This window comes from Stereum hirsutum, assembly GCF_000264905.1.
Source record: "Stereum hirsutum FP-91666 SS1 unplaced genomic scaffold STEHIscaffold_14, whole genome shotgun sequence".
Lineage (NCBI taxonomy): Eukaryota > Fungi > Basidiomycota > Agaricomycetes > Russulales > Stereaceae > Stereum > Stereum hirsutum.
In genome coordinates this window covers 571,910-585,524 of record NW_006763144.1, presented here as the reverse complement: position 1 = coordinate 585,524, position 13,615 = coordinate 571,910, and the positions used below count along the sequence as shown (strand labels likewise).

General features: G+C 54.2%; 3 protein-coding genes across 3 annotated transcripts; 2 read left to right on the top strand and 1 right to left on the bottom strand.

Annotated features, from left to right (window-relative positions):
* The first annotated feature begins 104 nt into the window (after nt 1–104).
* On the top strand, nt 105–2,770 carry STEHIDRAFT_84071 (DEAD-domain-containing protein). The gene is made up of 3 exons (XM_007307936.1): nt 105–130; nt 184–2,191; nt 2,258–2,770. Exons 2-3 carry the CDS (start codon nt 542–544, stop codon nt 2,678–2,680), a joined length of 2,073 nt encoding a protein of 690 aa, XP_007307998.1. The 5' UTR covers nt 105–130; nt 184–541; the 3' UTR covers nt 2,681–2,770.
* A 260-nt stretch (nt 2,771–3,030) lies between these two features.
* On the top strand, nt 3,031–5,118 carry STEHIDRAFT_102188 (uncharacterized protein; the record flags this gene model as incomplete). The annotated part of the gene is made up of 4 exons (XM_007307935.1): nt 3,031–3,086; nt 3,143–3,299; nt 3,354–3,596; nt 3,670–5,118. The coding sequence occupies 4 exons, from the start codon at nt 3,031–3,033 to the stop codon at nt 4,789–4,791; spliced, it is 1,578 nt and encodes a 525-aa protein (XP_007307997.1). The 3' UTR covers nt 4,792–5,118.
* Nucleotides 5,119–7,884: 2,766 nt separating this feature from the next.
* On the bottom strand, nt 7,885–13,211 carry STEHIDRAFT_170978 (uncharacterized protein; the record flags this gene model as incomplete). The annotated part of the gene is made up of 4 exons (XM_007307934.1): nt 7,885–9,943; nt 10,047–12,656; nt 12,758–12,774; nt 12,861–13,211. 4 exons carry the CDS (start codon nt 13,209–13,211, stop codon nt 8,971–8,973), a joined length of 3,951 nt encoding a protein of 1,316 aa, XP_007307996.1. The 3' UTR covers nt 7,885–8,970.
* Nucleotides 13,212–13,615: the final 404 nt, after the last annotated feature.

Genomic DNA, 13,615 nt, shown 5'->3' with positions numbered 1-13,615 from the left:
TCGTCCCACTCACTTCAAAAGTCTCCACTCTAGCCATGGACGACGATTTAGTACTCAACCTCTCAGTCGAGGACAACTTCTCCGGTAAAGCTACTGGAAACGGGAAGAAGGGTGGTAGATGGACAGACAGGTTCGTTCACGGTTCTATCTTTACTAGTAGACTGCATATTCATACGCACTTAGATTGAAGGCCAAGAGGGTCTCGAAACGAAAGACAAGAGTCGGAGAAAATTCTACTATTGACCGTTCACCTCAGGATGACCGTCCCGTCAAGCGACCACGGAAGGAACAGTCGCAATCACACAAACCTGCTCCCAAACCGTCTACTACGACTTCCTCCAACGACCAGCCTTCAAAATCTCGAGCACCCACGCAAATCATCTCCTCTCTCTTCTCATCCAACCCCAAAATCGAGCATGTGTCTGCTCCTGCCTCTTCATTCAAGGCAAATGCTAAACCGAGCAATGCACCTTTGAACGATTCTTCTTCCTTCGCCGGCTTAGGCCTCGATCCTCTCATCATCTCTCACCTTTCAGAAAAAATGAGCATACAAAAGCCCACATCTATACAGCGCTCAGCCCTTCCTGCTCTCCTCGCCACTCCGACGGATCCTTCATCTTCTCGCGACGTCTTCATCCAATCCCAAACCGGTTCCGGAAAAACATTATCCTTCCTCCTTCCCATTATCCAAGATCTTCTACCCTTAAGCTCTCTTTCCTATATCGACCGTTCCGTAGGCACACTAGCCATCATCATTGCTCCTACACGTGAACTTGCCAAGCAGATTTCCGACGTGCTCGAACGTCTTCTCACTCTTCGTCTTCGCTCCAAAGAGGACTCCGATGGCACCTCGACGGACCGTCTTACTCGGTGGCTTGTCTCAGGCTTACTCACAGGAGGTGCAACACGTACGCACGAGAAAGCCCGGCTACGGAAGGGTATCCCTATACTTGTCGCCACACCTGGCCGTCTGCTCGATCATCTGCAGAACACTACGTCTCTTGACGTAGGCAAATGCCGCTGGCTCGTGCTCGACGAAGCGGATAGGTTGATGGAGCTTGGGTTCGAGGAGACTATCAAGGGGATTGTTCAGGGTCTGGAGGGTAGGAGGAAGTTGGCTGTCCAGGCGTACAAGGAAGGGCAGAATGTTGAGAGCGTGGGATGGGATTGGGAGACGCGGAGGAGAACAGTCCTTTGTTCGGCGACGATGAAGGAAGACGTGCAGAAGTTGGCGGGAATGACGCTAGAGAATCCGCTCATGGTCAAAGCGACGGAAAACGACATTCCTTTCCCTACTACTGTTGGAGTTGGAGACGGCGAGAAGGGTATGTCTCTGGCGTCGAGCGAGAAGTTCACGCCGCCGAGTCAGTTGGCGCAGAAGTACGTGGTGGTGCCGTTGAAGCTGAGATTGGTCACACTCGTCGCACTCCTTCGCTCCCTACTCTCCCAGAACTCGGCCAACAGGAGAGGATCAAAGATCATCGTTTTTCTCAGCTGTACGGATTCCGTCGACTTTCATTGGCGGTTATTGTCCAGCTCGACCATGGAAGATGAGGAGGCTGCTAATTCCTCAGACGATGACTCTGATGAAGAGGAAAACGCTGACAGTGACGAGTCTACTCCTAACACGAAACCATCGAAACGACCTTCGTCATCTATCGGCGAGAAGATCGAAGGCAAATCACCACTCCTACCCGAGGCTTCGATCTTTCGATTACACGGCTCCCTTCCCCTCGCCACTCGACTGGCCTCGCTGAAGGGCTTCTCGGCACTCCCGTCATCGTCCCCCAACTCCCCCGCAGCTTCAATTCTTCTCTGTACATCCGTCGCCTCTCGCGGTCTTGATCTCCCTCTGGTACGTGCAGTAGTGCAGTACGACCTTCCAACAGAAGGTGGAGCTACGGAATACGTACATAGGGTAGGAAGGACAGCCAGAGCGGGCAAAGGAGGTGAGGCGTGGAGTATTGTGGCGCCAAGCGAGGCGGAGTGGGTGAAGTGGGTTGAGAACCGGATGCAGGGCTCGACAGAGCCAGGTGCTACGGACGAGAAGGAGAAGGGTGCCGCGAGAATAGATGGGGTGAAGATGGAAGAGGTGTTGAAGAATGGGTTTGGTGGGAAGGGGGCAGAGTGTGAGGAGAGAGCGACAGAAGTGCAGTTGTCGTTCGAGAGGTGGATATTGCGCAACAAAGATGTGGGTCTGGTCTTTGCTCTCTATTCTATCTCACATCTTGCTGAACCTCGCTTTTGTGACACGTAGAACACAACACTGGCACGCAAGGCATTCCAATCCCACATGCGAGCCTACGCCACACACCCCTCAGACGAGAAACATATCTTCCATATTCGACACCTCCACCTCGGACACTTGGCCAAATCATTTGGTCTGCGTGAAGCTCCTAGCTCCGTCTCTGCGTCTTCGCATAAAGGCAAAGGATCTGCATTCTCAGCAAAGAGGAGCGCAAAGGCGCCTGGTCCAAAAGCTGGAAAACCTCAGGCTCACAGGAAGACTCACGTTGATCGGGATGAGGATCGTGATGCAGATGCGGAGAGAAGGATGAGGGAGGCAGTGAGGGCTCAGGGAAAGACAGTGAAGAAGGGAGGTGTGATGGCGAGGTCACAGACAGACGAGTTTCAGGTTGCTTCTGGGGATGCACTGGAGAGGTTGGTCAACCGTATGTGAGGGTTTTGGGCAAATTATTCTTTCATTGAACTGTATATCACGAACTCGTTCCCGGTCATTATTAATGTCTATGACATACTCACAATTGTCTGAAAAGAGAAAGTGCTTTCTACGTTTTTGTCATGAACAAGAATAAACATTTACGCCACATCTGAGTTTCGCCGCCGGAACGATAGCACGTGCCTCGGAAGTCCGAACAACAGTCGGATGCTGCTCCTCCGCTACAAGTTGGCTGTAATCATCACCACTCTCGCCTCTACCTACCCATTCAGACCTTCTGTATCTCCTTCCTCGTATCTTCAACACTCTTCAGCTTTATAATGCCCGATAATATTTGGTCGGCATCTTCAATGGCATACACATACGCAGAATCGTATAATCCAAATCTGACATGTTGCATATGCCGGTGAGTTGATGGTGTCACCTTCGGCTGCTGGATGCAATGGCTCATCTCATAAATAGCATGCCATTTTTTGAGCCAGTTACTACTAGGACATGCTCACATACCTTCTGTCGCGATTGCATTCTCCATGCTATGGAGGCTTCGGCGCACTGCCCAATAGATCGCTCGCCGTTAGTGTTGGAGGACCTGCTACCCGCGAGCCCTGTGGTCAGACATGTGCGTCCATTGTAACGGATAATTGAGACGTTCACGAACTTAAATACACAACAGCTGGTCGAGGAATTAATAGTCGAGTGCCCACGTCGGTCCTCAGGATGCACCTATACATGCCAGAGACAGCTCCTTGCATCTCACGTCGACCAATCCTGCCAATACGTCATCATCCCATGCAGGGATCCGAGCTGTACCCTTACCCTCTTGAAAAAGGACGCGGAGAGGTACGCCGATATCTGCCCTCATCGTTTGGTTAAATGCGAAGGATGCTCCTTGGAAGTGATGACGGTCGATCTCGAGGTGCGCATGCTGCTATTCATCTTCAAAACCATCACCTGGTCTGTTCTTATAAAGGATATATTCTGCATCACAGGCACATCAATTGGTTTGCACGGCAACGACGAGCACAGTCTGTCAATTCTGTGACCAAGAAGTCTCGTCAGCGAGTTTGACCACTCACGGCGCGACCTGTCCAGACATCATCATCCCGTGTACTCATTTCTCCAACGGATGCACATGGACTGGTCCACGCCGTAATCTTTCAGACTCACATATATCCGTATGCCCATACGAAGCAATCAAGGGCTTCTTCAGTATCGCTGAAGCTCGAACCGTGAAGCTTGTCGAGGAGAACGAGTCATTGCGACAGAAATTAATGGCGATGGAGGGCATGACCCAGATCATGAGGAGGGAGCTAGATGCTGTCAAGACGACACTAAGTCCTTGGTACAAACCGGAAAGAGCCTACGAGCGTCCCATCGTCTCTCAAAGGCCAAGCTACTCACAATCAGGCCATGACCTCAGGGAGAACACGCCACCCATGTCTGCTCCTTCAGGTGGGGACCAGTCTGTTCCACCATCGCAAGGCTTTTCAGACGTCCCTTCGTCCCTTAACCGCCCGCCGTACAGCGATGTGGATCTCGCCTCTTACTTCCCGCCAGCTCTCGCAGAATCGCCGTCTTCGCAGCAAGCATACGAATCAAGACAGAACTTTCAACCGCCGCCATCACTCGATGCATACGCCAGTCGCAGCCCTCCTGCGTCGTCCTCTCATGGCAACGCCTTTGATTCCACGTCTTCGATGCCTATTGCGCCCCTAAACCTCAGTACGACCCTCCCGGGTACTCTTTCCAGCATGCACTCCTCGCTTGAGACTCTGGCGTCCTCTCATGATACCCTTCGCCATCTCACGGAACTCGCTATCTCCTCCGAAGCTGCGCGCACATCGGAAGAACTCGGTGCTCTTCGCGCCGTGGTCAATGGTTTGCGAATGCATGTCCACGCGATGATGATGGACAGAAACACGAACGCCATGTACACTGCAGCATCTCCATCCTCCTTGGGCGGTTTCCTGTCGGAAGAAGAACGAAATCGGTCGGCAGGCTGGGCGTTACCTCCGAGGTTTTACCCCCTCCCGCACCCTCTCCCTTCCCCTGGATCTGGACCCTCACATCCTTCTCACTCATCGTCCTCGACCTCCATTACGAAACTATAGTCGGAGCATGTCACAGCGACAACAACAACGACCGCGCACACGCACATGCAAGCACACGAGCGTTCTCATCGCAGACGTGCATCACATTGCTTTTCGGCCGTCCGTCTTCACACCGCAGCTCTTTTCTCGCCGGCTCCCTTGCTCAAGAATTCCGCACGGTGCATCTAACGGTATCATTCGATTTCTACCCTCATGCATCGCATTTCCCTTCATCCAACGTAATGTGGAGTCGCGTTTTTTATCTCGCTGTGCTGCATGGTTAATTATGTCCATAACTATGTGCACCCTCCGGCTAGGGCTTTGTATTACCATTGCCTAGCTCTGCCCGTACCCTCGATTGAGAGCCTGCCCCTCCACCACGAAGTTGCCCGCTTTCTACGCGAACCAAATACGAATGATGTGACCCTACCGCCTGGTAGTCGGTCCATCAGCGTGGACGCGCCGGGTGCAGATTGGGTGTTGGACGTTGATACGACGGATCTTCTAACTAGTAACCGGAGATCTGCTCCAGATCCAAGCACTGTTTTCTTCTGCGCTAGAGCTTGAGCGACTCGGCCGACGAGGCACCTGGCAGGGTGTCCGCATCTCGGTCCCGCTCTGTTGTGCTTTTCTTTTGCATATGTTTACTGCTTCTGCGGATTGGCTGGGAGATCTGGTCCTTCACACATCTCGCAAGACTGTGCTGAACGTTCTGTACTGCCGGAACCCTCCAACCATTTCCAGCGTTCTGGACTCGCCCTCATCGAAGCAGTCGGGTTCAGATCTCAGAGCGTGACCAAGTGGACGTGTCTTCGGGATTATTTAGTCCGGCTAGCCAAGAATGTAACACTTTTAGACTCTCCCGTGATGTCGACGTCGTTCGAATCTCCTCACGCTGGCCTTTCCCATCAAACTAAAGATAACACTAACTTCTCAGGGTTGGTGGTATTTCCAAGACTCGACGACGGGATCTCAGGCCAACTTGGAGGTGCACCAGTTGACTCCGGGGATTGCTGCAGCTAGGCACCTCCTTTGAAAGCCCCGGTCTCGTCAATCCTTCGCGATTTTTCGCCGCTCGTAGTTTGCAATGATACGAGAAGTACACGGTCGGAAGCGCTGAGAGTTCAGCTGTGTTTCGCCGTCTGACCCGATTTTCGAGGGTGGGCGAGTGGGCCTCGGGGGCATTCGTCCATACGTCTATTCCTTTCTGTGTCCATCCTTCTAGGTATCGACTACGTCAGCGATGTGAGCTCACCAAAGTCAGATGCTCGAACGGTCTCGGGCCTCAGACTTCTTACCTCTTCATATCCGGCGGCGACAGTAAGTCGACCAACTTGAATGAGCGCAAGTGTGCTGTGCAGTGCATCTTCCTCTTCTCCCACTCCTTTCTGCATGCTCTATACCGTCCGCTGCTCTATCTTGAGCGCATGATGAAATGCCTAGAGCTTGTCCGATGTCAGCTGCGTCTCGAGACAAGGCGCAGACCAAGAGCGGTTCTCACAGTTCCCCATCCTCGCCGCAATTCGGCTTTCCTCTTTCCTTGTTCCACCACGCCGGACCGCGCGGGCCGCCCATCTTGGGTGTGGGTGTGGCCCACGCTCGATTCGTGCGGGGCTTGTCATCGTCAACAGCTCCCTAGCCCACGCAAGGTTGTCCTTGAGTCCATAATCGTCATAGAACGGAACGAGCAAGATGTGTTCTGCCAGACTTTTCTCGCTGTTTTTCTGCAGGTGAAAGGCAACTTGTTGCCCACACGTCATGAAGTCTGCGAGTTCGCCGTTCCATCCTGCATCCGTCGACAGTTCCGTGTCATTCGTTTTCTGGAACAAGCTCAGAGTAGCGCCTACATCCCCTTCCTCCCGATGCAGCATCATCCGGAGTCCGTTTACCCGCCTAGCTCTTTAGCAGCCTGAGGTCGTCCGAGCTTATAGCTTATAGCCTCAGTAACGGGAATCATCCTCCTCTTACGGTTATCCAGCACGCTGGCAGACACCGCATACACTAGCATATCGTCGGTGGTGGTGGTGGTGGTGGTGGTGGGCGTGAATAGAGATATGCACGTATCGTCGATCACACAGCATAGCGCACCATTGGCTGCTTACTGTACTCCGCCGAGCTAGCAGGAGCGATCAATAAGAGAAAAACTCAAGCTCTTAGTTCACGGCTTCTTCTTCGTTCTTAGGTTCGCGTCCGCATTTACATCCTCTGTGTCCCGCGTCTTGAATCTGATTGGAGGCCACTAGAAACTAGGTGCTTTTATCTGATTGGAGGTCGGAGTCGACCCGCGCCAGCGTGATTGGACGGCGGCCCATGGCCACTTATTAACTTAAGTACCTCACGCCCAAACAAGTCCACTCGGACGGAGTGCTCGTCCATGCTGCAGTCTGATTGGGTGTCCAACAACCTGAGGGCGCATAGCGCAAGAGAGTCTGAATCTGATTCGTATCGCAATTGGCGGTTCAATCAAACGCTGTGACTTGTCGTCTGATTCGATTCTGATTGGTGGCGAACTACATACATACCAAAGTGTATCAGAATAGAGTGCTGTATGTAATCCATGCAAACGTCAACGGATGCATGCATTCTTTGCTGGCCTTGCTGGCCATGGTCCGTGTGGGTGTGTGGTCATGTATGCCAACGCCGACCCGAGCGGGGTACATCGATTTCCATAACTAGACTTTACGATTCGGAGGGCGATGCAGCTGAGTCGGACGAATCAGAAGCCTCCAGGACATTTTAGAATTACCATGGGAGAACAAAGAAACCCGCACATCTGGTCCTGACGTCGTCCAGTGGCTGGGATCGGTCGCAGCGCTGAGCTTGAAGCTGGCTCGCTACTGAATATCATTTAGGACCCAGCGTGGGCTCTTCCACCCCGATCCTGAACGTGAACGTTGAACATTGAACGTTGAACATTTGGACCTCACTCCCTGACTCGGGACTAACTAAAAAATGCAGCAGTGGTATATACAATAAGTATTCTGAATCAACTATGTAATAGCAGTAAGCGGTAACGGTAACGGTGACAAGGTAGCATATAGACAAAGACAAAGGGAGCGACAGAACAAGAACTTCAGAGTTTGGACACGGAAGACAAAAACACAAAAGGCAAAAGATATGAGAGTGAGAGTGAGCGGGGAGAAGTGAGGGTGAGGGTGAGAGTCGAAATAGATAGATAGATAGGTGGGAAGGAAGAAAACGCGAGCAACGATGGATAGGTAGGGAGTAGATTCAGAGAGGACGGGGATAGGAAGGAAAGAAACGTGAATGAGAGACTTGAATGGGGACGAATGTGATGGCAATAGACGATGATGACATATGGTACGGTGCGAAGAAACGAGAGCAAAGAGACGAGACGAGACGAGAGGAAGAACGAGCGAGTGAGAATAGCGTTTTGAGCATGTCAAGAAGGACAGGAGATGGAAGGAGCGTGTAGATATATAGAGTAGATGCCGAAGACCGTCTATTCGAGACGACGGGGACGGGTACGTGTGTGTATGTGTGTGCGTATATGCGTTGGAAAGTGAGTGCGTTTGTGAGTGTTTGTAAGTGTGTTGGTTTGTAAGTATGTGTTGAGTTCAGGTATGAGTCGAGTAGGCATGAGCGTGGCGTCGTGTCGTGACCACGTACGGAGTACAAGTACAGGGTAGTACAATATGCACAGCGCGCGAGCGGACGACCAAACGCGCGGGGACGGAGAGATAGATATCTGTGATGAGGCGGCGTTGGAAAGACGAAGGGCGAAAATGAAAGAAAAGAGAACGAACAAATTATGTATGGCTCCACGAATTCTAAAGTAATAACGACGTCTCAGCACAGGATCGAGGCAGGAAAGAAAAACAAAACCACAATCGAACGCGAGAAAAAAAAGGTAAACAAGCAAGCAAGCAGGCAAGCACAAATAATCGAGAGATAAGAGTAATGTATAGATAGGCAGAACACGGTGAAGGAAGAGATACACGCAATGGGAATGGAAATAACATCGAAATGGAAATCGCAGATGTCCGTACATGTTCAGACGAACGAACGAAAAACTTGCTGAAAATCAAAATCGAGACTGAGAAGGGGGAAAAAGCGCGCAAGGAACGAGTGATTGATAGAATATAGTATGCACCTCTCGAAAGCAATGTCACCTCCCAATGCACTCAAAAGAGAAAGAAAAGCGCACGACACAGAAGAAGAAAAAAAAAGGAGAGCAGCTCACGCCGACTGCCCATACCTCAAATCCAACATCTGCTCCTGCACCGGCTGCCCATGGCCAAACTGCGGCAGGGGCAGATGCGAATGCGGCATCTCATACCTCTGCTGCTCATACCCAGACCCAGCAGCCTGACCCTGTCCATGCCCATATCCCCCAGCGTCCCGCTCAGTCCACTCCGCATAACCATCGGTCACACCAGCAGATTGAGGTTGGGGCTGGGACTGGGGCTGGGATTGTGCATGAGCATGAGCCCCGAACGTCGGAGGCGCAGATGCAGGAGGTGCGTAATCCAATTGCTGCTGCTGCTGCTGCACCGATTGACCCCGCCCAGAATCCAAAGCGAACGCGAGCTCGCTCGATGATGTTGATCCAGCACGGGAACCATCGACTTTCTGATGCTGATGCTGATGCTGGTGCTGGTGCTGTTCGTGGTGAGCTTGATGCTGATGATGCTGCTGATTGTCCGCCGCCGGCGCCGACGATGGAGAAGACGATGATGAAGCGGGAGAAGGATACGTCGCCGTGCCCACCGTCCCGTCACTGTTCCCATCACTGACACTACCGCTGCCGTTCGCATTGACCTGGGAGGGACCGAGGTGGTCCATCTGCGAAGAAGGTCCGAGGTGGTCTATATGCGAAGAAGGACCGAGGTGATCCATCTGCGAAGAAGGACCGAGATGGTCCATTTGCGAAGAAGGACCGAGATGGTCCATATGCGGAGACTGACGAGGCGAGGAAGAGTGCGCATCCAAATGCGGAAGAGACCGCGTATACGCCTGTCCATACGGATGGTTCTCGAACTCGAACGAGCTTGAGCGCGACAAGGGAGCGTCGGGTGGAGATTGTGACTGTCCCTGGGGCTGGGACTGGGACTGAGAGTGAGAGTGGGCATTAGGTTGAGCGTTGGATTGGGGACTGGACTGGTTGGCGTTATCGAGATGAAGCGAAGTGAGCATCTCGCTCGCCGAGACGCTAGACGACACACAACACAAAAAACATGAGCATCACCGAAGAATCGTAGCGCAGATGCAATGCAATGATCAAAGAAAAGAAAGAAAGAAACACGCGCACTCACCAACTCCCCCTCCTCGAAAACGCCTCATCCCCACCACTCGCCGCACTCGTCGACTCACTACTAATACTGAACCCCAGACTGCCTATCGAGCCCCTACTGCCTCTTCCCATCCCCACTCCTCCTGCTCCTCCTGCGTTCATACCCATGCTCGAGGTGGTATGGATGCCCATGCCTGGCCCGAGGGGTCGATGCATACCAGCACCGCCGCCGACGCCGACCGCGATCCCATCCATACCATACGCCCCGTTCGTAGCGACAGCGACGCCTGCGTTTCCGTTCACACCAGTATACCCACCCTCCGTAACGCCATACGATCCCCCTCCCATCGCATCATCACCAGCATACCCCGCCTCCGCCCCAAACCCCCCCGCACCCCCATTCGCATTCCCGACGTCCGCACTCACATTCCCATTCCCACCCGCCTGCTCAAACGGCCCCACCGAAACGACCCCCGGACCATACCCCCCAACCCCAACCCCAACCTCATACCTCATCCCCCCAATCCCTCCATATTCCACCCCCAGTGCTCCATACCCCATCCCGCCAAGCCCCATCCCCATCCCTCCAAGCCCAAGCCCAAGTCCTCCGAACCCGAGTCCAAACTCGGATCCTTGCATCCCGACGTCCGCAGCATGAGGTGGATAGAAGGCGGAGATGTCGTCTTGGGGGTAGAGGAGTTCTTGTTTGAAGTTTGTGTTCTCTGTGGGTTCGTTGGGAGCGATGTTGGCGTCGTCGCGGGGCGGGAAGGTATAGCTCGTTAGGGCCGAGTTGAGGTTATCCGTGGGTAGCGGTCGGGGTGAATCATGCTGCTGCTGCTGCTGTTGTTGCTGTTGCTGTTGCTGGTGCTGGTGCATCGAATACATCTGCGACTGCGCCTGCATAGGCCGCACCGCGCCCAACTCGAGCAAAGACTCCGACGCCAACGACGACGCAATCGCCCCAGTCCCGAACGGATCGATATTACTCCACGCGAACGGTTCCTCCATAATGACCTGCTGTTCTCCTCCCCCATGTCCTCCTCCCCCATGTTGCTGCTGCAAAGGCGACGACCCAACCCTATACCCTCCATACCCCTGCCCTCCCTGTCCATACCCCTGCTGGTTAACATTCGAACGCATCATCTGCTGCTGCTGTTGGTGATGATGGTGTGCGGTGACAGCAGCAGTAGCAGCCTCCATATCCGCCGGCACCGATTTCCTATGCATCAGATTCGGACGGGACGGCCTCCTTCTCATGGGACTGAGAGGGAAGGGCTCATAGCGACGTTCGGTGGCTGGGTGGTTATGGTGCGCGTGGCGATCTGCGCCTCCGAGGCTTGCGAAGCGTTGACGTTCGCCTCCTGCTAGGTTCGTTGAGGCGCCCCCGAGGCTTGGACGACGACGATCGTCTATTCCTACTCCTACGCCTGGAGCGGGACCAAGACCGAGACCGAGGTGATGCCGCTCATAAGGAAGCGACATCCGAGGATGTGTTTGGGCGTGAGGCGGGTGAGGTGGATGGGCGTGAGGTGGATGGGAAGGAGGAGGAAGTAAATGCGAAGAAAGCTCGAAAGACCCATGTCGGGAGCTCGAGACAGAACCTGAGTGCGAACCCGAGCCGGAGCCCGAACCGGAGAGGGAGCCGGAGAGGGAGACTGAGAAGGAGGAGGGGAGGGATTCGAGGGATGCGTTCGGGTTCGGGTTCGCGTTTACATTCACGCCCACGTCCCCATTGTTGGGATTAGGAGACGAAGATGGCTGAGCGAACTGGGGAGGGTGTGGACGATACGGATGATTCGAATTCGAATGACCATACCCCTCCGAGATCGACGCGCGCATCATGGGCATAGGCGGGTGCATCCCCGTCGTGGAGGAAAACCGGGGATAGAGCGCGTGCACTGTAGCGGTATGATTATGCTGATGTACGGGCGTATCGAGTTGTAAGTTCCCGTTCCCATTGTTGCTGTTACTGGTGTTGGCGTTGGCGTTGGCGTTGGCATGATGAGAGGTGGGATGATGAGAGGCGGTAGTAGACAAAGCGAAATGCCTCGCAAGCGGCGCACACGGATGTTCAGCGAGCTGATCGACCGACCGACGATGGTAGGCTTCATCTGGGAAGCGTGCTGCAGTGGGGAACGCATTCGGATGAGGAAGGGGAGGAACGGGCGGGACGGAGCTTGCTTGATGGGGGTGATGGCGATGCGAAGCATGATGAGAAGGGTGCGAAGAAGAAGAAGAGTGAGAAGAAGAGGAATGGGAAAAAGCGACGGCGGGGAGGGAGTTGCGGCGGAGGTCGTAGATATCTGCCGGAGGTGGGTGATGTGGGAAAGAGCGTGCGTGGGGAGTTTGGGAGGGCGAGGCGGAGGAAACGGAGACGGAGTAGGTAGGTGCGGAGGCGGACGGAGAAGACGTGAATGGGGAAGTGGACGTCGATGGGGATGGAGTCAGGGACGGGGACGCGGCGGCTTGGGGAGATTCGGAGGTCTGTTGGTGCTGTGGGTGGTGGGAAGACGGGGAGGTGTGCGTGGACGGGGAGTCGGCTGGGGGAGGCGGGATGCGGATGGATTCTGGTTGGATCTGTGGGGAGCGTGGCGAGGACGACCGTGGCCTCAACTTTTTCTCTTTCGCGCGTCTAGCAGGGAAGGGAATCGTGCATGTCAGAGACTATTTTTGGACGCGGGAGGAAGGGAGGGGAATAGAGCGGAGAGAGCGCGAACGCGTCGTGGTGTTTACCTGTTCTGAAACCAGACCTGCGAAAATGAAAGATAATGAATGCGCAGATGAGCGTGCGCGTCGGGAGGGCATAGGACGAGGAAGAGCGCGAACGAGGACAAACCTGGACCTCGCGGGGGGACATCTTGAGATCGTGGGCGAGCTGCTTGCGTGTGATCGAGCTCGGTTTCTTGTCGACGACGAAGACGCTCTCGAGACGCTGGAGCTGGGGCGGGGACGTGCGCTTGCGGGTCTTGACGGCGTTGGGGACGTAGTTGTAGAACATCTTGGAGTCGACCTTTGCGGGGTCGACGTTGTTTGGGATGAGGGAAGGAATGTAGGACCTGTTGTGGTGGAAGGGCTCTCTGTTGAGGTGGCGCTGGCGGGCGTTGGACATGATAGCGTCGAGGGGGATCGGCTGGGGCGGGATGATCGGCTGCGGGAGGAGGCCGTCGTGGGTCGCTGGTGGGCGCATTGCAGGCCACGCAGAGGTATATAAAACGAGAGCAAGTTCAGCGAGAGACCAGAGAATGATAACCCGTCCAAGGCACCCCCACGCCCAGCTCCCGGCCCAGCTCCCATCCCAATCCAGATCTCGCTTCCTCTCTCCCTCGATAGATTGAATCTGTACATAATCCCGGCCATCACAACAACACACATAACATAACATTAATATCTACCCGAGCCCACAACTCCTCCACAACACACCCAACTACAGTCCGCTCCAATCGTATTTTGCTTCCTTTCCCCGCAACGCTACTGCCCTCCGCCAAGCCTCCCCTGTTTGATCATCCCATCATCCCGTCCTACTCAACACGTCTTTGCGCCCCGCGACTGTCCTCTGCTCTTTGCCAATCACTTATCTCCATCCGTCTCTTG